At 47.4% G+C, this 22,311-nt stretch overlaps 1 protein-coding gene across 1 annotated transcript in view; it reads right to left on the bottom strand.

Annotated features, from left to right (window-relative positions):
* Positions 1 to 22,311, bottom strand: part of ahr2a (aryl hydrocarbon receptor 2 alpha) — a 72,191-nt gene that overhangs the window by 6,029 nt on the left and 43,851 nt on the right. Inside the window, 2 exon segments of the mRNA NM_001123684.1 lie at positions 9,847 to 9,936; positions 11,881 to 11,981. Of these exon segments, the coding sequence (NP_001117156.1) occupies positions 9,847 to 9,936; positions 11,881 to 11,981 (191 nt within the window).

The raw sequence follows: 22,311 nt of genomic DNA, 5'->3' as shown, positions 1-22,311 counted from the left end.
GATCTGGTTAACAACATGTTACTCTTGTCTCTCTGTCTCTTAGAAGGTTGATCTGGTTAACAACATGTTACTCTTGTCTCTCAGAAGGTTGATCTGGTTAACAACATGTTACTCTTGTCTCTCTGTCTCTTAGAAGGTTGATCTGGTTAACAACATTTTACTCTTGTCTCTCTGTCTCTTAGAAGGTTGATCTGGTTAACAACATGTTACTCTTGTCTCTCTGTCTCTTAGAAGGTTGATCTGGTTAACAACATGTTACTCTTGTCTCTCAGAAGGTTGATCTGGTTAACAACATGTTACTCTTGTCTCTCAGAAGGTTGATCTGGTTAACAACATGTTACTCTTGTCTCTCAGAAGGTTGATCTGGTTAACAACATGTTACTCTTGTCTCTCTGTCTCTTAGAAGGTTGATTCTCAAAAGGATTCAACTATCCAGAGCAGAGATTCAACAAAAGCCAATTTTATCCCCCTAATACCCAAATGTGCTGCTACGTTGTTCCCTGGTAATCTGTTTTCTCCATTCAAATGTCTTGTCTTTGTATCTCAATATCAATCTTCATGATGATTCTTTCTTTTTTCCAGCAGGGTTTTATTAAGAGAGATTATGCAGAGATGACGACCATGGTTTACAGATGTGATGTTGTTATACAGTGAGGGAAAAAAGTATTTGATCCCCTGCTGATTTTGTATGTTTGCCCACTGACAAAGAAATGATCAGTCTATAATTTTAATGGTAGGTCTATTTGAACAGTGAGAGACAGAATAACAACAAAAAAATCCAGAAAAACACATGTCAAAAATGTTATAAATTGATTTGCATTTTAATGAGGGAAATAAGTATTTGACCCCCTCTCAATCAGAAAGATTTCTGGCTCCCAGGTGTCTTTTATACAGGTAACGAGCTGAGATTAGGAGCATACTCTTAAAGGGAGTGCTCCTAATCTCAGCTTGTTACCTGTATAAAAGACACCTGTCCACAGAAGCAATCAATCAATCAGATTCCAAACTCTCCACCATGGCCAAGACCAAAGAGCTCTCCAAGGATGTCAGGGACAAGATTGTAGACCGACACAAGGCTGGAATGGGCTACAAGACCATCGCCAAGCAACTTGGTGAGAAGGTGACAACAGTTGGTGCGATTATTCGCAAATGGAAGAAACACAAAAGAACTGTTAACCTCCCTCGGCCTGGGGCTCCATGCAAGATCTCACCTCGTGGAGTTGCAATGATCATGAGAAGGGTGAGGAATCAGCCCAGAACTACACGGGAGGATCTTGTCAATGATCTCAAGGCAGCTGGGACCATAGTCACCAAGAACACAATTGGTAACACACTACGCCGTGAAGGACTGAAATCCTGCAGCGCCCGCAAGGTCCCCCTGCTCAAGAAAGCACATATACATGCCCGTCTGAAGTTTGCCAATGAACATCTGAATGATTCAGAGGACAACTGGGTGAAAGTGTTGTCGTCAGATGAGACCAATATAGAGCTCTTTGGCATCAACTCAACGTGTTTGGAGGAGGAGGAATGCTGCCTATGACCACAAGAACACCATCCCCACCGTCAAACATGGAGGTGGAAACATTATGCTTTGGGGTTGTTTTTCTACTGAGGGTACAGGACAACTTCACCGCATCAAAGGGACGATGGACGGGGCCATGTACCGTCAAAACTTGGGTGAGAACCTCCTTCCCTCAGCCAGGGCATTGAAAATGGGTCGTGGATGGGTGATCCAGCATGACAATGACCCAAAACACACGGCCAAGGCAACAAAGGAGTGGCTCAAGAAGAAGCACATTAAGGTCCTGGAGTGGCCTAGCCGGTCTCCAGACCTTAATCCCATAGAAAATCTGTGGAGCGAGCTGAAGGTTCGAGTTGCCAAACGTCAGCCTCGAAACCTTAATGACTTGGAGAAGATCTGCAAAGAGGAGTGGGACAAAATCCCTCCTGAAATGTGTGCAAACCTGGTGGCCAACTACAAGAAACGTCTGACCTCTGTGATTGCCAACAAGGGTTTTGCCACCAAGTACTAAGTCATGTTTTCCAGAGGGGTCAAATACTTATTTCCCTCATTAAAATGCAAATCAATTTATAAAATTTTTGACATGCGTTTTTCTGGATTTTTTTGTTGTTATTCTGTCTCTCACTGTTCAAGTAAACCTACCATTCAAATTATAGACTGATCATTTCTTTGTCAGTGGGCAAACGTACAAAATCAGCAGGGGATCAAATACTTTTTTCCCTCACTGTAGTTCTGTTATGTTACAAATGTGATGTTTCAGATGTGACGTGATGTTGTTATGTTACAGATATGATGTGATGTTACAGTGCCTTGCAAAATAATTCAACTCCTTGGCGTTTTTCCTATTTTGTTGCATTACAACCTGTAATTTAAATTTATTTTTATTTGGATTTTATGTAATGGACATACACAAAATAGTCTAAATTGGTGAAGTGAAATGAAAAAAACTACTTTTTTTCAAAAAATTTAAAATAAAAAATAAAAAAAGAGAAGTGGTGTGTGCATATGTATTCACCCCCTTTGCTATGAAGCCCCTAAATAAGATATGGTGCAACCAATTACCTTCGGAAGTCACATAATGTCATGTCCTGGCCAGTATAAGGGTTAATTGTTATTGTAGTTTGGTCAGGACGTGGCAGAGGGTATTTGTTTTATGTGGTTCAGGGTGGTGTTTTGAGAGAAGGGCGTTTGATTGAGTATTTCCGGGTTTTTGGGTTATGATCTATGTTTAGGTAATTCTATGTCTAGTCTAGGTAGTCTGTGTTTCTATGTTTGATTAATTGGGGTTGGGACTCTCAGTTGAAGGCAGGTGTTGTCTATCTGCCTTTGATTGAGAGTCCCATATATTAGGGTGTGTTTGTGTTTGGGATTTGTGGGAGATTGTTTTTGCATTGCGTGTTTTGTAGCCTGTAAAACTGTTGCACTATCGTTGTTTATTGTTTTGTTTTTTATCGTGTTCACGTTAGAGATTTATTAAATTCAAAGATGAACACGACCTCCGCTGCGTATTGGTCTACCTTTTCTGACGAGGACTTTTCTATTTCTTCTGAAGACGATGAATGCTGTGACAGAATCTCCCACCACTCCAGGACCAAGCAGCAGAGGAAGGAGCAGAGGGACTTCGAGTTGGACTGGCGGGAGAAGTGGACCTGGGAGGAAGTGCTGGACGGGGCCGGACCTTGGCACCAGGCTGGGGATTATTGCCGCCCGCAGTGGGAAATTGAGGCAGCCAAGGCAGAGACGCGGAGGTACGAGGCCATGGACGCGCTGAAGGAGAAGCACGAGAGGCACCCCCAATAATTTTTTGGGGGGGGGCACACGGGTAGTTTGGCTAGGCCTTGGAAGAGCCGGAAGCCAGCTACCTGTGGTTATATGGAGGAGCGTATGGGGTGGAGAGCGCCATGTTTCGCTGAGGAGCGCACTCTCTCACCCATACGCACGCACAGTCCGGTGCACGCTATTCCAGCCCCTCGCAGGTGCCGTGCTAGAGCGGGCATCCAGCCTGGTAGGAGGATGCCTGCGCAGCGCATCTGGTCGCCGGTACGCCTCCGAGGACCAGGCTACCCAACTCCCGCTCTACGCACGGCTACCATCAGGCCCCTGCACAGCCCAGTCTGCCCTGTACAAGCACCCCGCTCGTACAGGGCTTCTAGTTCCATCCAGCCAAGACGGGTTGTGCAGGAGGTAAGATCAAGACCGACTGTGCGCCTCCATAGCCCTGGGTTTCCAGCTCCTGTCTCTCGTGCGGACCCGGAAGTGCGTCAACCCAGTCCGACTCGTCCTGTTCCCGCTCCCCGCACTAGCCTTCAAGTGCGTAAACCCAGCCACACCAGTCAACAGTAGCCGGAGCTGCCAACCAGTCAACAGTCGCCGGAGCTGCCCACCAGTCAACAGTCGTCGGAGCTGCCGGAGCGGCCAGACTGCCCTGAACTGCCGGAGCGGCCAGACTGCCCTGAACTGCCGGAGCGGCCAGACTGCCCTGAACTGCCGGAGCGGCCAGACTGCCCTGAACTGCCGGAGCGGCCAGACTGCCCTGAACTGCCGGAGCGGCCAGACTGCCCAGACTGTCCCGAGTTGCCAGACTGTCCCGAGTTGCCAGACTGTCCCGAGTTGCCAGACTGCCCAGACTGTCCCGAGTTGCCAGACTGTCCCGAGTTGCCAGACTGTCCCGAGTTGCCAGACTGTCCCGAGTTGCCAGAATGCCCAGACTGTCCCGAGTTGCCAGACTGCCCAGACTGTCCCGAGTTGCCAGACTGCCCCGACTGTCCCGAGTTGCCAGACTGCCCCGACTGCCCCGAGTTGCCAGACTGTCCCGACTGCCCCGAGCTGCCAGACTGTCCCGACTGCCCCGAGCTGCCAGACTGTCCCGACTGCCCCGAGCTGCCAGACTGTCCCGACTGCCCCGAGCTGCCAGACTGCCCCGAGCTGCCAGACTGCCCCGAGCTGCCAGACTGCCCCGAGCTGCCAGACTGCCCCGAGCTGCCAGACTGCCCCGAGCTGCCAGACTGCCCCGAGCTGCCAGACTGCCCCGAGCTGCCAGACTGCCCCGAGCTGCCAGACTGCCCCGAGCTGCCAGACTGTCCCGAGCTGCCAGACTGTCCCGAGCTGCCCCGAGCTGCCAGACTGTCCCGACTGCCCCGAGCTGCCAGACTGTCCCGACTGCCCCGAGCTGCCAGACTGGCCAGACTGCCCCGACTGCCCTGAGCTGCCAGACTGGCCAGACTGCCCCGAACTGCCGGAGCGGCCAGACTGCCCTGAACTGCCGGAGCGGCCAGACTGCCCTGAACTGCCGGAGCGGCCAGACTGCCCTGAACTGCCGGAGCGGCCAGACTGCCCTGAACTGCCGGAGCGGCCAGACTGCCCTGAACTGCCGGAGCGGCCAGACTGCCCAGACTGTCCCGAGTTGCCAGACTGTCCCGAGTTGCCAGACTGTCCCGAGTTGCCAGACTGTCCCGAGTTGCCAGACTGCCCAGACTGTCCCGAGTTGCCAGACTGTCCCGAGTTGCCAGACTGTCCCGAGTTGCCAGAGCCCGCTGTCCCGAGTTGCCAGACTGCCCAGACTGTCCCGAGTTGCCAGACTGCCCAGACTGTCCCGAGTTGCCAGACTGTCCCGACTGCCCCGAGCTGCCAGACTGTCCCGACTGCCCCGAACTGCCAGACTGTCCCGAGCTGCCAGACTGTCCCGACTGCCCCGAGCTGCCAGACTGTCCCGACTGCCCCGAGCTGCCAGACTGTCCCGAGCTGCCAGACTGCCCCGAGCTGCCAGACTGCCCCGAGCTGCCAGACTGTCCCGAGCTGCCAGACTGTCCCGAGCTGCCCCGAGCTGCCAGACTGTCCCGAGCTGCCAGACTGTCCCGACTGCCCCGAGCTGCCAGACTGTCCCGACTGCCCCGAGCTGCCAGACTGTCCCGACTGCCCCGAGCTGCCAGACTGGCCAGACTGCCCCGACTGCCCCGAGCTGCCAGACTGGCCAGACTGCCCCGAGCTGCCAGAGTGGCCCGACTGCCTGGAACGGCCAGAACCGGAGCCACCTCCTGATATAGGTGGGTTGGGGAGGGGGGGTGTAGCACAGTGCCGTCGTTGACGGCAGCCACCCTCCCCCCCTCCCTTTAGTAGGGGGGAATTTTTCTGTTGGTGTTGTTTGGGGTTATTTTTGTTAAGGTGCTCCCGGGGTTAGCACCTTTAAGGGGGGGGTACTGTCACGTCCTGGCCAGTATAAGGGTTAATTGGTATTGTAGTTTGGTCAGGACGTGGCAGAGGGTATTTGTTTTATGTGGTTCAGGGTGAAGGGCGTTTGATTTAGTATTTCCGGGTTTTTGGGTTATGATCTATGTTTAGGTAATTCTATGTCTAGTCTAGGTAGTCTGTGTTTCTATGTTTGATTAATTGGGGTTGGGACTCTCAATTGAAGGCAGGTGTTTTCTCTTTGCCTTTGATTGAGAGTCCCATATATTAGGGTGTGTTTGTGTTTGGGATTTGTGGGAGATTGTTTTTGCATTGCGTGTTTTGTAGCCTGTAAAACTGTTGCACTATCGTTGTTTATTGTTTTTTTTTTTTATTGTGTTCACGTTAGAGATTTATTAAATTCAAAGATGAACACGACCTCCGCTGCGTATTGGTCTACCTTTTCTGACGAGGACTTTTCTATTTCTTCTGAAGACGATGAATGCTGTGACACTATGTTTATGTAATTCTATGTTTAGTCTAGGTAGTCTGTTTCTATGTAGAGTTAATTGGGGTGGCCTTCCAATTGAAGGCAGCTGTGTGGTGTTGCCTTTGATTGGAAGTCCTATATTAGTTGGGTGTGTTTGTCTGTGTGTTTGTGGGAGATTGTTCTGTGTTTAGCCTTGTGCCTTGCCAGACTGTCTGTTAATCGTTCGTTCTCTTGTTTTGTTATTTTGGTGTTCATTTTGGAAGTTAATAAACGTCAAGATGAGCTTACTGCGTTTTGGTCCTCCATAACCGACGAAAACCGTGACACATAATTAGTTAAATAAAGTCCACCTGTGTGCAATCTAAGTGTCACATGAGCTCAGTATACAGTTGAAGTCGGAAGTTTGCATACACTGAGGTTGGACTCATTAAAACTCATTTTTTGTTAACAAACTATAGTTTTGGAAAGTCGGTTAGGACATCTACTTTGTGCATGACAAGTAATTTTTCCAACAATTGTTTACAGACAGATTATTTCACTGTATCACAATTCCAGTGGGTCAGAGGTTTACATACACTAAATTGACTGTGCCTTTAAACAGCTTGTGAAATTCCAGAAAATTATGTCATGGCTTTAGAAGATTCTGATAGGCTAATTGACATAATTTGAGTCAATTGGAGGTGTACCTGTGGATGTATTTAAAGGCCTACCTTCAAACTCAGTGCCTCTTTGCTTGACATCATGGGAAAATCAAAATAAATCAGCCAAGACCTCAGAAAAACAATTGTAGACCTCCACAAGTTTGGTTCATCCTTGGGAGCAATTTCCAAACACCTAAAGTTACCACATTCATCTGTACAAACAATAGTACACAAGTATAAACACCATGGGCCACGTAGCCTTCATTCCGTTCAGGAAGGAGACGCGTTCTCTCTCCTAGAGATGAACGTACTTTGGTGTGAAAAGTGCAAATCAATCCCAGAACAACAGCAAAGGACCTTGTGAAGATGCTGGAGGAAACAGGTACAAAAGTATCTATATCCACAGTAAAACGAGTCCTATGTCGACATAAGCTGAAAGGCCGCTCAGCAAGGAAGAAGCCACTGCTACAAAACCGCCATAAAAAAGCCAGACAATGGTTTGCAACTGCACATGGGGACAAAGATAGTACTTTTTGGAGAAATGTCCTCTGTTCTGATGAAACAAAAATAAAACTGTTTGGCCATAATGACCATTGTTTGTTTGGAGGAAAAAGGAGGACGCTTGCAAGCTGAAGAACACCATCCCAACCGTGAAGTACGGGAGTGGCAGCATCATGTTGTGGGGGTGCTTTGCTGCAGGAGTGACTGGTGCACATCACAAAATAGATGTCATGAGGAGGGGAAAATGATGTGGATATATTGAAGCAACATCAAGACATCAGTCAGGAAGTTAAAGCTTGATGCAAATGGGTATTCCATATGGACAATGACCCCAAGCATACTGCCAAAGTTGTGGCAAAATGGCTTAAGGACAACAAAGTCAAGGTATTGGGGTGGCCATCACAAAGCCGACCTCAATCCTATAGAAAATTTGTGGGCAGAACTTAAAAAGCGTGTGCGAGCAAGGAGGCCTACAACCTGACTTAGTTACACCAGCTCTGTCAGGAGGAATGGGCCAAAATTCACCCAACTTATTGTGGGAAGCTTGTGGAAGGCTTCCCGAAACATTTGATACAAGTTAAACAATTTAAAGGCAATGCTACCAAATACTAATTGAGTGTATGTAAACTTCTGACCCACTGGGAATGTGATGAAGAAATAAAAGCTGAAATAGATAATTCTCTCTAGTATTATTCTGACATTTGACATTCTTAAAATAAAGTGGTGATCCTAACTGACCTAAGACAGGGAATTTCTACTCTGATTAAATGTCAGGAACTGTGAAGAACTTAGTTTAAATGTATTTGGCTAAGGTGTATGTAAACTTCCGACTTCAACTGTATATACACATGTTCTGAAAGGCCCCAGAGTCTGCAACACCACTAAGCAAGGGGGCACCACCAAGCAAGTGGCACTATGAAGACCAAGGAGCTCTCCAAACAGGTCAGGGACAAAGTTGTGGAGAACAGATTAGGGCTAGGTTATAAAAAAATATCAGAAACGTTGAACATCCCACAGAGCGCTATTAAATCCATTATTAAAATATTTAAAGAATATGGCACCACAACAAACCTGCCAAGAGAGTGCTGCCCACCAAAACTCACAGACCAGGCAAGAAGGGCATTAATCAGAGAGGCAACAAAGAGACCAAAGATAACCCTGAAAGCTCCACAGCAGAGATTGGAGTATCTGTCCATAGGACCACTTTAAGCTGTACACTCCACAGAGCTGGGATTTACGGAAGAGTGGCCAGAAAAAAGCCATTGCTTAAAGAAAAAAATAAGCAAACACATTCGGTGTTCGCCAAAAGGCACGTGGGAGACGTGCCTTTTGCTCAGTTGGTAGAGCATGGTGTTTGCAACGCCAGGGTTGTGGGTTCGATTCCCACGGGGGGCCAGCACAGAAAAAAAAAAAAAAAAAAAAAAAAAAATGTATGAAATTGTATGAAATGTATGCATTCACTACTGTAAGTCGCTCTGGATAAGAGCGTCTGCTAAATGACTAAAATGTAAAATGTAAAAAATGGAGACTCCCCAAACATATGGAAGAATGTACTCTGGTCAGATGAGACTAAAATTGAGCTTTTTGGCCATCAAGGAAAACGCTATGTCTGGTGCAAACCCAACATCTCCCATCACCCCGAGAACACCATCCGCAGCATCATGCTGTGGGGATGTTTTTCATCGGCAGGGACTGGGAAACTGGTCAGAATTGAAGGAATGATGGACGGCGCTAAATACGGAGAAATTCTTGAGAGTAAACTGTTTCAGTCTTCCAGAGATTTGAGACTGGGACGGAGGTTCACCTTCCAGCAGGACAATGACCCTAAGCATACTGCTAAAGCAACACTCGAGTGGTTTAAGGGGAAACATTTAAATGTCTTGGAATGGCCTAGTCAAATCCCAGGTCTCAATCCAATTGAGAATCTGTGGTATGACTTAAAGATTGCTGTACACCAGTGGAACCCATCCAACTTGAAGGAGCTGGAGCAGTTTTGCCTTGAAGAATGGGCAAAAATCCCAGTGGCTAGATGTGCCAAGTTTATAGAGACATACCCCAAGAAACTTGCAGCGGTAATTGCTGCAAAAGGTGGCTCTACAAAGTATTGACATGGGGGGGGGGGGGGGGGGGGTGAATAGTTATGTGCGCTCAAGTTCAGTTTTTTGGTTTTATTTCTTGTTTGTTTCACCCCCAAAAATATTTTGCATCTTCAAAGTGGTAGGCATGTTGTGTAAATCAAATGATACAAAATTCCAGGGTGCAAGGCAACAAAATAGGAAAAATGCCAAGGTGGTGAATACTTTCGCAAACCACTGTATGTTACAGATGCGATGTTGTTTTGTGTTATGTTACATATGTGATGTTGTTACAGTTGTGTTATGTTAGAGATGTGATGTTGTTACAGTTGTGATGTGATGTCCCATGTGGCTCAGTTGGTAGAGCATGGTGTTGGAGTTGGTAGAGCATGGAGCTGGGTTGTGGGTTCGATTCCCACAACCCTGGCGTATGCACTCACTACTAGTAGTTACCTGATGGAAGCCCAGGTAGTCTTGGATAGTAGGAGAGGCATAGAACACATGTCCCTCAGCTGTGACCACCAGCACAAAGCCATTCAGAGCCTGCAAGACCAGATACAGTGTTAATACAGTATACTCTCACTATATAACATTTCACCTTCACTGCTCCAGACGAGCTACAAAAACAAACGCATTAATGACAGGGTTGCATTAAAGAAGACATTTTGTTCATGTGGGGGTTTTATAATCTGGCAACCTGTTTACTACGGGGGTATTATAATCTGGCAACCTGTTTACTACGGGGTATTATAATCTGGCAACCTGTTTACGACGGGGGTATTATAATCTGACAACCTGTTTACTATGGGGGTATTATAATCTGGCAACCTGTTGACTACATGGGTATTATAATCTGGCAACCTGTTTACTATGGGGATATTATAATCTGGCAACCTGTTGACTACATGGGTATTATAATCTGGCAACCTGTTTACTATGGGGGTATTATAATCTGACAACCTGTTTACGACAGGGGTATTATAATCTGGCAACCTGTTATCTATGGGGTATTATAATCTGGCAACCTGTTTACTACAGGGGTATTGTAATCTGGCAACCTGTTTACTACAGGGGTATTGTAATCTGGCAACCTGTTTACTACAGGGGTATTGTAATCTGGCAACTGTTTACTATAGGGGGATTATAATCTAGCAACCTGTTTACTACAGGGGTATTGTAATCTGGCAACCTGTTTACTACAGGGGTATTATAATCTGGCAGCCTGTTTACTATGGGGGTATTATAATCTGGCAACCTGTTGACTACATGGGTATTATAATCTGGCAACCTGTTTACTATGGGGGTATTATAATCTGGCAACCTGTTATCTATGGGGTATTATAATCTGGCAACCTGTTTACTACAGGGGTATTGTAATCTGGCAACCTGTTTACTACAGGGGTATTGTAATCTGGCAACTGTTTACTATAGGGGGATTGTAATCTGGCAACCTGTTTACTACATGGGTATTGTAATCTGGCAACTTGTTTACTACAGGGGTATTGTAATCTGGCAACTGTTTACTATAGGGGGATTATAATCTAGCAACCTGTTTACTACAGGGGTATTGTAATCTGGCAACTGTTTACTATAGGGGGATTATAATCTAGCAACCTGTTTACTATAGGGGGATTGTAATCTAGCAACTTGTTTACTATGGGTGTCATGCCTGCTCCATCTCCCCGGCGCTTGAGGGTGCCAGGCTACCCAGCATTGTGCACTCCTGCCATCATCATTACACACACCTGCCTTCCCCCCGTCACGCGCATCAGTGAATATTGGACTCAATCACCTCTGTCATTACCTCCCCTATATCTGTCTGGTTCCCCTCTCTATTCCCTGCTTCTGCATTGACTGTCATGTGTCCTTGTTTACCCGTGTGCTGACGCTGTTCCTCATTAAAATGTTCAACTTCCCGTACCTGCTTCTCATCTCCGGCGTCGGTCCTTACAATGGGGGTATTATAATCTGGCAACCTGTTTACTGTCTATCACAGTTCCCTCTGCATTGACTGATGATCATACCAGCCTCCATCTTGAGAGAGGAATCCCAAACATGCCAGTAATCGCTGGTGTGAAAATGTACCTGACATCTGAGAATGAGAAAACAGCGTGCTAGAGCACTGGGGGAGCGTTCGCTTTGTTAAGCGTAGTAAACCGTGACCAGGCCTTGGCATGAAGTAACAGGAAAACCTATTTCACCTGTCAGACAACCTATTTCACCTGTCAAAACTTCCTGCGAAATGGATGGTCCTGGATTAAAACTCAATCCACCTGGATTAACAAACGCATGAACAATGTCTGGGTCTACCTACTCATCTGCCAGCCAGTAGTCTCTCATGACTTTTAACATTCAAAACTGGCCAGCGCCTGCAGAAGATTTGGTTCTGGGTGCTGAGATGTCTGTCAGTCAATCAAGACATTTAGACACTATGGGCCCATCCCAAACTGCTGTCTGTCTGTCTGTCTGTACGGTGCCATGTTGTACCTGGAGAAGTAGGTCCCCCTCGGAGAAGGTTGGGGTGTTCATCCCATTCATGTTCAGGCCACCCCCCCCAGGAAACAGGACACTGCTTTTCTTCATGGTTGCTGCAGACAGAGAGGGAAAACAACAAGCTCACATCAGCACGCTATCCTGAAAGCAATACAGGAATCTGGGGTCTGGATATTTGGAACTTTCACCTGCCCTCAGCCAACTCTTCTGAGTTTATGTTCCCATCTCTCTCTCTCACCCTTTTTCACTCTGTCTGCCCCTCATTCTGTCCTTCCACCATTCACTCACTCCCTCCCTCCCGAGAAACCTAGTCAGTTGCATAACTGAATGCATCTTCTGCATTTAACCCAATCCCTATGAACCAGAGAGGTGCGGGGGGCTGCCTTAATCCATGTCATCTGCACCCGGGAGCAGTTGTTGGGCTCACTCGCTCACTCACTCACTCACTCACTCACTCACTCACTCACTCACTCACTCACTCACTCACTCACTCACTCACTCACTCACTCACTCACTCACTCACTCACTCACTCACTCACTCACTCACTCACTCACTCACTCACTCACTCACTCACTCACTCACTCACTCACTCACTCTCTCTCTCTCACTCTCTCTCACTCTCTCTCACTGCCCAAACTCCCTCTCACTCACTCTCTCTCACTCACTCTCTCTCACTCTCTCTCACTGCCCAAACTCCCTCTCACTGCCCAAACTCCCTCTCACTGCCCAAACTCCCTCTCACTGCCCAAACTCCCTCTCACTGCCCAAACTCCCTCTAACCACTCCTCTCTCGCACTGCCAACTCCCTCTAACCACTCCTCTCTCTCACTGCCAACTCCCTCTCTCCCTCTCACTGCCCCAACTTCCTCTCTCCCTCCCTCTGCCCCAACTTCCTCTCTCCCTCCCTCCGGCCCAACTCCCTCTAACCACTCCTCCCTCTCACAATGTGCAAATGATTAAAGTACAAAAGAGAAAATAAATAAACAGAAATATGGGTTGTATCTACAATGGTGTTTGTTCTTCACTGCTTGCCCTTTTCTTGTGGCAACAGGTCACAAATGTTGCTGCTGTGATGGCACACTGTGGTATTTCACCCAGAAGATATGGGAGTTTATCAAAATCTGGTTTGTTTTCAAATTCTTTGTGGATCTGTGTAATCTGAGGGAAATATACTGCTCAAAAAAATAAAGGGAACACTTAAACAACACAATGTAACTCCAAGTCAATCACACTTCTGTGAAATCAAACTGTCCACTTGGGAAGCAACACTGATTGACAATACATTTCACATGCTGTTGTGCAAATGGAATAGACAACAGGTGGAAATTATAGGCAATTAGCAAGACACCCCCAATAAAGGAGTGGTTCTGCAGGTGGTAACCACAGACCACTTCTCAGTTCCTATGCTTCCTGGCTGATGTTTTGGTCACTTTTGAATGCTGGTGGTGCTTTCACTCTAGTGGTAGCATGAGACGGAGTCTACAACCCATACATGTGGCTCAGGTAGTGCAGCTCATCCAGGATGGCACATCAATGCGAGCTGTGGCAAGAAGGTTTGCTGTGTCTGTCAGCGTAGTGTCCAGAGCATGGAGGCGCTACCAGGAGACAGGCCAGTACATCAGGAGACGTGGAGGAGGCCGTAGGAGGGCAACAACCCAGCAGCAGGACCACTACCTCTGCCTTTGTGCAAGGAGGAGCAGGAGGAGCACTGCCAGAGCCCTGCAAAATGACCTCCAGCAGGCCACAAATGTGCATGTGTCTGCTCAAATGGTCAGAAACAGACTCCATGAGGGTGGTATGAGGGCCCGACATCCACAGGTGGGGGTTGTGCTTACAGCCCAACACCGTGCAGGACGTTTGGCATTTGGCAGAGAACACCAAGATTGGCAAATTCGCCACTAGCGCCCTGTGCTCTTCACAGATGAAAGCAAGTTTACACTGAGCACGTGACAGACGTGACAGAGTCTGGAGACGTCGTGGAGAACGTTCTGCTGCCTGCAACATCCTCCAGCATGACCGGTTTGGCGGTGTGTCAGTCATGGTGTGGGGTGGCATTTCTTTGGGGGGCCGCACAGCCCTCCATGTGCTCGCCAGAGGTAGCCTGACTGCCATTAGGTACCGAGATGAGATCCTCAGACCCCTTGTGAGACCATATGCTGGTGCGGTTGGCCCTGGGTTCCTCCTAATGCAAGACAATGCTAGACCTCATGTGGCTGGAGTGTGTCAGCAGTTCCTGCAAGAGGAAGGCAATGATGCTATGGACTGGCCCGCCCGTTCCCCAGACCTGAATCCAATTGAGCACATCTGGGACATCATGTCTCGCGCCATCCACCAACGCCACGTTGCACCACAGACTGTCCAGGAGTTGGCGGATGCTTTAGGGCAGGTCTGGGAGGAGATGCCTCAGGAGGCTATCCGCCACCTCATCAGGAGCATGCCCAGGCGTTGTAGGAAGGTCATACAGGCACGTGGAGGCCACACACACTACTGAGCCTCATTTTGACTTGTTTTAAGGACATTACATCAAAGTTGGATCAGCCTGTAGTGTGGTTTTCCACTTTAATTTTGAGTGTGACTCCAAATCCAGACCTCCATGGGTTGATACATTGGATTTCCATTGATTATTTTTGTGTGATTTTGTTGTCAGCACATTCAACTATGTAAAGAAAAAAGTATTTAATAAGATTATTTCATTCATTCAGATCTAGGATGTGTTATTTTAGTGTTCCCTTTATTTTATTGAGCAGTGTATGTGTCTTTAATATGGTCATACATTTGGCAGGAGGTTAGGAAGTGCAGCTCAGTTTCCACCTCATTGTGTGCACATAGCCTGTCTTCTCTTGAGAGCCATGTCTGCCTGTGGCAGCCTTTCTCAATAGCAAGGCTATGCTCACTGAGTCTGACCCAAACTTAAGGAGGCTTTGACTATGTACAGTCACAGTGGTCAGGTATTCTGCCACTGTGTACTCTCTGTTTAGGGCCAAATAGCATTCTAGTTTGCTATGTTTTTTTTGTTAATTCTTTCCAATGTGTCAAGAAATTATCTTTTTGTTTTCTCAGGAAATCATGCACAGAATGAGCAGTATGGCTGGTGGCATTGTCATGCTGGACAGTCATGTCAGGATGAGCCTGCAGGAAGGGTACCACATGTGGGAGGAGGATGTCTTCCCTGTAACGCACAGCGTTGAGATTGCCTGCAATGACAACAAGTTCAGTCCGATGACGCTGTGACACACCGCCCCAGACCATGACAAACCCTCCACCTCCAAATCGATCCCGTTCCAGAGTACAGGCCTCGGTTTAAAGGTCATTCCTTCGATGATAAACGCGAATCCGACCATCACCCATGGTGAGACAAAACCGTGACTCGTCAGTCTAGAGAACTTTTTGCCAGTCCTGTCTAGTCCAGCGACGGTGGGTATGTGCCCATAGGCGACGTTGTTGCGGTGATGTCTGGTGAGGACCTGCCTTACAACAGGCCTACAAGCCCTCAGTCCAGCCTCTCTCAGCCTATTGCGGACAGTCTGAGCACTGATGGAGGGATTGTGCATTCCTGGTGTAACTCGGGCAGTTGTTGTTGCCATCCTGTACCTGTCCCGCAGGTGTGATGTTTGGATGTACCGATCCTGTGCAGGTGTTGTTACACGTGGTCTGCCAATGTGACGACGATCAGCTGTCTGTCCTGTCTCCCTGTAGCGCTGTCTTAGGCGTCTCACAGTACGGACATTGCAATTTATTGCCCTGGCCACATCTGCAGTTCTCATGCCTCCTTGCAGCATGCCTTAGGCACGTTCACACAGATGAGCAGGGACCCTGGGCATCTTTCTTTTGGTGTTTTTCAGACTCAGTAGAAAGGCCTCTTTAGTGTCCTACGTTTCCATAACTGTGACCTTAATTGCCTACCGTCTGTAAGTCTTAATGACTGTTCCACAGGTGCATGTTCATAAATTGTTTATGGTTCATTGAACAAGCATGGGAAACAGTGTTTAAACACTTTACAATGAAGATCTGTGAAGTTATTTGTATTTTTACGAATTGTCTTTGAAAGACAGGGTCCTGAAAAAGGACGTTTCTTTTTTTGCTGAGTTTATATGTTTTTGCTGTTTGTTCTTTGTTATAGAGCCAAAAAGAGTGGAGAAGTGGTTTACCCATACATCTCCATTTTGGATAGATAATTCTTTGTGTTGTTGTTTGTTTAGTGTTTTCCAATCTTCCCAGAAGTGGTTAGAGTCTATGGATTCTTCAATTACATTGAGCTGATTTCTGACGTGCTGTTCCATATTTTTCCATAGTGTATTTCTGTATTGTTTTAGTGATTCACCATAGTGAAGGCGTAGACTCAGGTTTCCTGGCTCTATGTTTTTGGTTGGACAGGTTTCTCAATTCTTTCTTAGGTTTTTGCATTCTTCATCAAACCATTTGTCATTGTTGTTAATTTTCTTCAGTTTTCTGTTAGAATTTTTTTTATTTGATAGGGTAGCTGAGAGGTCAAATATACTGTTAAGATTTTCTACTGCCAAGTTTACACCTTCACTATTACAGTGGAACATTTTGTCCAGGAACTTGTCTAAAAAAGATTGAATTTGTTGTTGCCTAATTGTTTTTTTTTTTGGTAGGTTTCAACACTACATTCCTTCCATCTATAGCATTTCTTAATATTACTCAGTTCCTTTGGCTTTGATGCCTCATGATTGAGTTTTGCTCTGTTCAAGTAGACTGTGATTTTGCTGTGATCTGATAGGGGTGTCAGTGGGCTGACTCTGAACGCTCTGAGAGACTCTGGGTTGAGGTCAGTGATAAAGTAGTCTACAGTACTACTGCCAAGAGATGAGCTATAGGTGTACCTACCATAGGAGTCCCCTTGAAGCCTACCATTGACTATGTACATACCCAGCGTGCGACAGAGCTGCAGGAGTTGTGACCTGTTTTTGTTTGTTATGTTTTCATAGTTGTGCCTAGGGGAGCATATGGGGGAGGGAATGCTGTCACCTCCAGGCAGGTGTTTGTCCCCCTGTGTGCTGAGGATGTCAGGTTCTTGTCCGGTTCTGGCATTTAGGTCACCACAGACTAGTACATGTCCCTGGGCCTGGAACTGATCGATTTCCCCCTCCAGGTTGGAGAAGCTGTCTTCATTAAAGTATGGGGATTCTAGTGGGGGGGATATAGGTAGCACACAGGAGGACATTTTTTTCTGTTTAGATCATTTCCTTTTGAATTTCTAGCCAAATGTAAAACGTTCCTGTTTTGATTAATTTAATAGAGTGAGTTAGGTCTGCTCTATACAAAATTAGCATACCCCTGAGTCCCTTCCTTGTTTCACACCTGGTAGTTTGGTGGATGGGACTACCAGCTCTCTGTAACCTAGAGGGCAACCAGTGGGTCCGTCTCCTCTATACCATGTTTCTTGTAGGATGACAATGTCTCCATTTCCGATTTCTTTGATGAAGTCCAGGTTCCTGCTCTTTAGTCCAAAGGCAGATGACCTCAGGCCTTGGATATTCCAGGATGAGATAGTTAAGGCTTTGTGTTCCATAAAGTGTCCAATATTGTTGGTCGGGTGGTTTGGCCTCATGCCAGTAAGTGTGGGCAGAGCCTGCTGAGCATCTGGTACATTCCATTGGCTTGGGCTAGTGTAAGAGTAGGGGTTGGGCCTGTTTGCCCGCTCACAGCCTGGGAGTATGTGTAACTTTCATGTTGAGGCCCTCTTTGCGGGAGTAGGGGACATGGGGTGGGCAGGAGGGGCATAGGTATGATCTGCGGGGGCCTAAATCGGGTGTGGGCATGGTTGACTTGGGGGGGGTGTTGATTGGTTGGGGTGGGTGGGTGGACCTGGTCGTAAAGGCTGTTCAAGTCCAGGGTGGAGTGGTGGGCCAGGAAAACATTTGGTTTTGAGACAGAGTCGCGGGAAATACTTGCGTTTACCCGCTGTATGGTAGCAGGGTGGAAGTCTTTTCGTGGTAGCAGGGTGGAGATAACCACTTGTACATTGGGGAAAGTAGAATAAGCTTTTTCTTTCACCTACCTTGAGTGCTGTGCTCTCAGGTGGTTTGTGCCTGTGTGTATTATTATGTGGCTAGGTGAACCTAGTTGGTCCTCAGACAGAAGGTCTAGGGTGCGCTGGGTGAACCTAGTTGGTCCTCAGACAGAAGGTCTAGGGTGCGCTGGGTGAACCTAGTTGGTCCTCAGACAGAAGGTCTAGGGTGCGCTGGGTGAACTTAGTTGGTCCTCAGACAGAAGGTCTAGGGCACGCTGGGTGAACCTAGTTGGTCCTCAGACAGAAGGTCTAGGGTGCGCTGGGTGAACCTAGTTGGTCCTCAGACAGAAAGTCTAGGGCACGCTGGGTGAACCTAGTTGGTCCTCAGACAGAAGGTCTAGGATGCGCTGGGTGAACCTAGTTGGTCCTCAGACAGAAGGTCTAGGGTGCGCTGGGTGAACCTAGTTGGTCCTCAGACAGAAGGTCTAGGGCACGCTGGGTGTTTGGACACTAGAGTTTAGACACTCTCTGTGTTTGGGAAAAAGTGTTTTTTCTTGTATACATTTCCTGTTTGAGTCCATAAGGAGTACAATCTGTGTCTTCTGTATGTCCTCAGTGGGTGTGGGGGGGTTGTCAGGAGGGCTATCAGGGTGGCTGACAGGGGGGGTGCTCAGAGGGGGTGAGATCCCCTGGGCTTGGGGTTCTTCATTTGTCTGTACCAGCTGTGATTTTGAGGCTATGGTCAGGGGTGGTCTGTTCTGCTATGGTGTCGAGACTTTTGTCGGGAGTTGAGGTGGGCTGTTCTGCTGGCTTCTCTGTGGGGGTGGCCACCTCTCGAGTAGGTTGTTCTCTGTCACACGCCATCCCCCACACCCTCTCCTCCAACAGTCTGATCCTCTCCTGTAGTGCTCTGTTCTTCTCTTGCTCCCTGCTCTTTCTCCTGTTTATGTTGTCTCACTACAGTCCAGCGTGCAGATGTCTCTCTCCACCTCCAGCTCTCCAGGTCTGGTTAAGGGGGTGTTGTTGTGCTGGACTGTTGTCTGGGTCTGGTTAAGGGGGTGTTGTTGTGCTGGACTGTTGTCTGGGTCTGTGCTGACTGGAGTGTAATCACCTGCTGTTCCAGCTCCACCTGCCTTACCTCCAGCTGGGTGAATTTATCCTTCATTTCAATGAGGGGGTAGTATTCTGTGCTGGGAGGTTGACTTTCCGCTTGGGGTTGCTCGTCTGTGGGCTTATATAATGAAGAGGTCTGGTCTGACCTGCTCGGGGTGGGGGTATCTCTCTCAAGGGAGAGCTTCTCCTGCTGGGCTAATGCTTTGATTAGGTGAAAGTCCAAAACTGTTTGGGGTTGCCCTGTACCAATACTGTTCCAGACTTATAGAGATTTATATTTCTGACTCAGAGTCCTCATTGTGCAATATCCTGAGTTTCCACCCCTCGTTAACACCCCCCCTCTTAACATAGGGGTAGTGTGTTAATATAGCACTGTGCCACGCCAGGGGATGGTCTCTGTGGAAGATTAAGTTGCTTATGTTCCCATTTTTATAACAGTCAGCAAAAAGTGCCTCTTGATTTTCCATAAGGAGCTCCATTTTGTACTCTTTTCTTGTCTTATCATTTTTTTATATACAGAGGGTACAGTATTTGAATTACCCCTGAACAGCGGGGGGCAGCTTCTAAGCCCTCTGCATTTGGTTGGGGTAGCCTGTTTGATTCTCCTGCCATTGTTGGGCTAAAGGGCTCTGACACCTCTCACATGACACCTCTCACATGACACGTCAGTGCTAATTAAAGTTGTATCTCCTTGTCCTAGCAGGCTTGGTAGTCCAACTCAGCATTCAGTCCTCATAAAGTAAAATATATCATTGTAATGTATTTTTCTTCTTGGCTTTTGAATATAAAATCTAGCTTCAGACTAAACATTACTCACTCAGTTCCAGGTTGGATGGTGTTTTCAATTTGTTTGCCAGAGTATTTGCTGTATAGCTTGGGCCTTCCAGGTAATTCCATCCAAAATCAGGTTGTAGGTTTTGAGTTTTGATCTGGAGCGAAGGCTATGCTGTGGAGGGTAGAATCCTGTACATGACCCTGACAAAAAAATCCATGGTTTATCTAACTCCAAATCTATATTTTTCCAAGAACATGCTGAAAAATGCAGGAGCTCATCTGCTCATGACCTCTCTCCCTCTCTCTCTCACTGTCCAAACGCCCTCCCTCCCTCTCACTGGCCCAACTCCTCTCAACTATTCTACTGGTTTCCTTCCCCCTGTCATACCTGCTTCACTCGTCTGCCAATCATCTCTCTCTCTCATGGCCTGTTCTGTCCTCTTCTTGTCATTCTCTACTCTGTCATTACTCATTGATCCACCACACACCCCTATCTATGTCCTGTCCTCTACTGGACAGAAACACAGAGTTGGTCTCTAAGATGAGGCTTACGTGATTCTACAGGACACAATAATTCCTGTCTAGTATTGCTCTTCTGTCCCTGCAGTGTATTTTTTCATCCCATCCCTGTCCCACCCCGTCCCACCCTGTCCCTGTCCCCTCCCCTCCCCATCCCACCCCGTCCCATCCCCGTCCCAGTCCCTGTCCCACCCCATCCTTGTCCCTGTCCCCGTCCTACCCCTGTTCCAGTTCCTATCCCATCCCTGTCCCACCCCTGTCCCCGTCCCGTCCCACCCCATCCTTGTCCCTGTCCCACCCCTGTGCCAGTCCCTGTCCCATCCCTGTCCCCGTCCCACCCCATCCTTGTCCCTGTCCCATCCCTGTTTCCACCCCGTCCCAGCCTTGTCCTTGTCCCTGTCCCCGTCCCACCCCTGTTCCAGTTCCTATCCCATCCCTGTTCTAATCCCGTTCCCATCCCTGTTTCTATCCCTGTTCCCATCCCTGTTCCTCATCCCTGTTCCTACCCCTGTTCGTATCCCTGTTCCCATCCCTGTTCCCATCCCTGTTCTTATCCCTGTTCCTACCCCTGTTCGTATCCCTGTTCCCATCCCTGTTTCCATCCCTGTTCGTATCCCTGTTCCTACCCCTGTTCGTATCCCTGTTCCTATCCCTGTTCCCATCCCTGTTTCTATCCCTGTTCTCACCCCTGTTCGGAACCCTGTTTTCATCCCTGTTCTCATCCCGTTTTCATCCCTGTCCCATCCCTGTTCCTATCCCTGTTCACATCCCCGTGCCAGTCCCTGTTCCCATCCCATCCCCTTCCATCCCGTGCTAGTCCATGTCTCTGTCCCATCCCTGTCCCCATCCCAACCACGTCCCTGTCCCCGTCCCATCCCCGTCTCATCCCTGTCCCCGTTCTATCCCAGTCCCTGTTCCCGTCCCCTCCCTGTCCCACCCCTGTGCCAGTCCCTGTCCCCGTCCCTGTACCACAGCCAAACATTAGGAAACGCAGAGTGAAAACAACTGGCATGTGTAAGATTATGAGATGGTTCTGCTCTCACTCAATGGGTTTGAAGCCTTGCCACCGACTAAATCTACTTTTTGTGCTCTCCTCTAAATTACAATATTGGCTGCCAGTTCGTACCAAAAACATGGGCTATTTATGTTCAGTCTAACTCCTTGTTAAAAATACCTTGATCTTTTGGTTGAACAAGTCAACTCGCCAGGTTTTCACTGAAAAACAGATGGACACCAGCTTTAAGGAGAATGCCTCTCTTTACAATATTAATTATGAATATTTTGAAACAGGCTTTATGAACCGTGTAATATTGATGCAAGACAAAAACAGTTCATGATTTTATTGCAGCTTGCTTGTGGACATTATAGGCATAGTATCCCATTTGAAAGACAAGGCCAGACTGAAGAGTTTAATACTCCATATCAGATTAAAGCATAACTCATCACTGAAAAACTCGAGTTGATTGGAATGAATCCAATTCTATGAAAATCCTTTTCCATTATAGAAATGGAACTGTGAAGCATCTGCTGTTGCTACAAAACAACTACTCATATTTCTGGGGCTTCACAGATATGTTGACTTGCTTCTGGCAAAACATGTAACCCTATACAAACAACTTGTATTCTACGCAATGATGAAATGAAAGAGAACATACAGTAATAAACTGTAGAGAGGGTATTCCCAAGATCGCCAAACAGATATGGCATGTTTACATAGAGGCTAGCAGTTATAATGATTAACGTTGTGAATACTCTCTCTGTGTGAAAGAGTTCTTCTTTAGACAACATGAAACACAACCAGTCAAACCAGGAATTCTTCTCAGAGAACAATCGGTCACAAAAATAAAGCAGCAGATTCCCAACAGGAAAAATACTAACACATTAAACTGTATATCAGTGTTTGCAAGGGGTTAAATATGCGTAAAAAATATATTATTTGTATTTATTTACGTGACAATGAGAATGGTATGATGTGGGTTGACTGACTGTATGTGGCTCCTGGATGACCATTCCCTGGCTTTACCCTACCCTACCTGGGCAGACT

This window comes from Salmo salar, chromosome 21 (genome assembly GCF_965601325.2).
Source record: "Salmo salar chromosome 21, fSalSal1, whole genome shotgun sequence".
In the NCBI taxonomy this organism is placed as follows: domain Eukaryota; kingdom Metazoa; phylum Chordata; class Actinopteri; order Salmoniformes; family Salmonidae; genus Salmo; species Salmo salar.
This window is presented reverse-complemented; position numbering and strand designations above follow the sequence as displayed.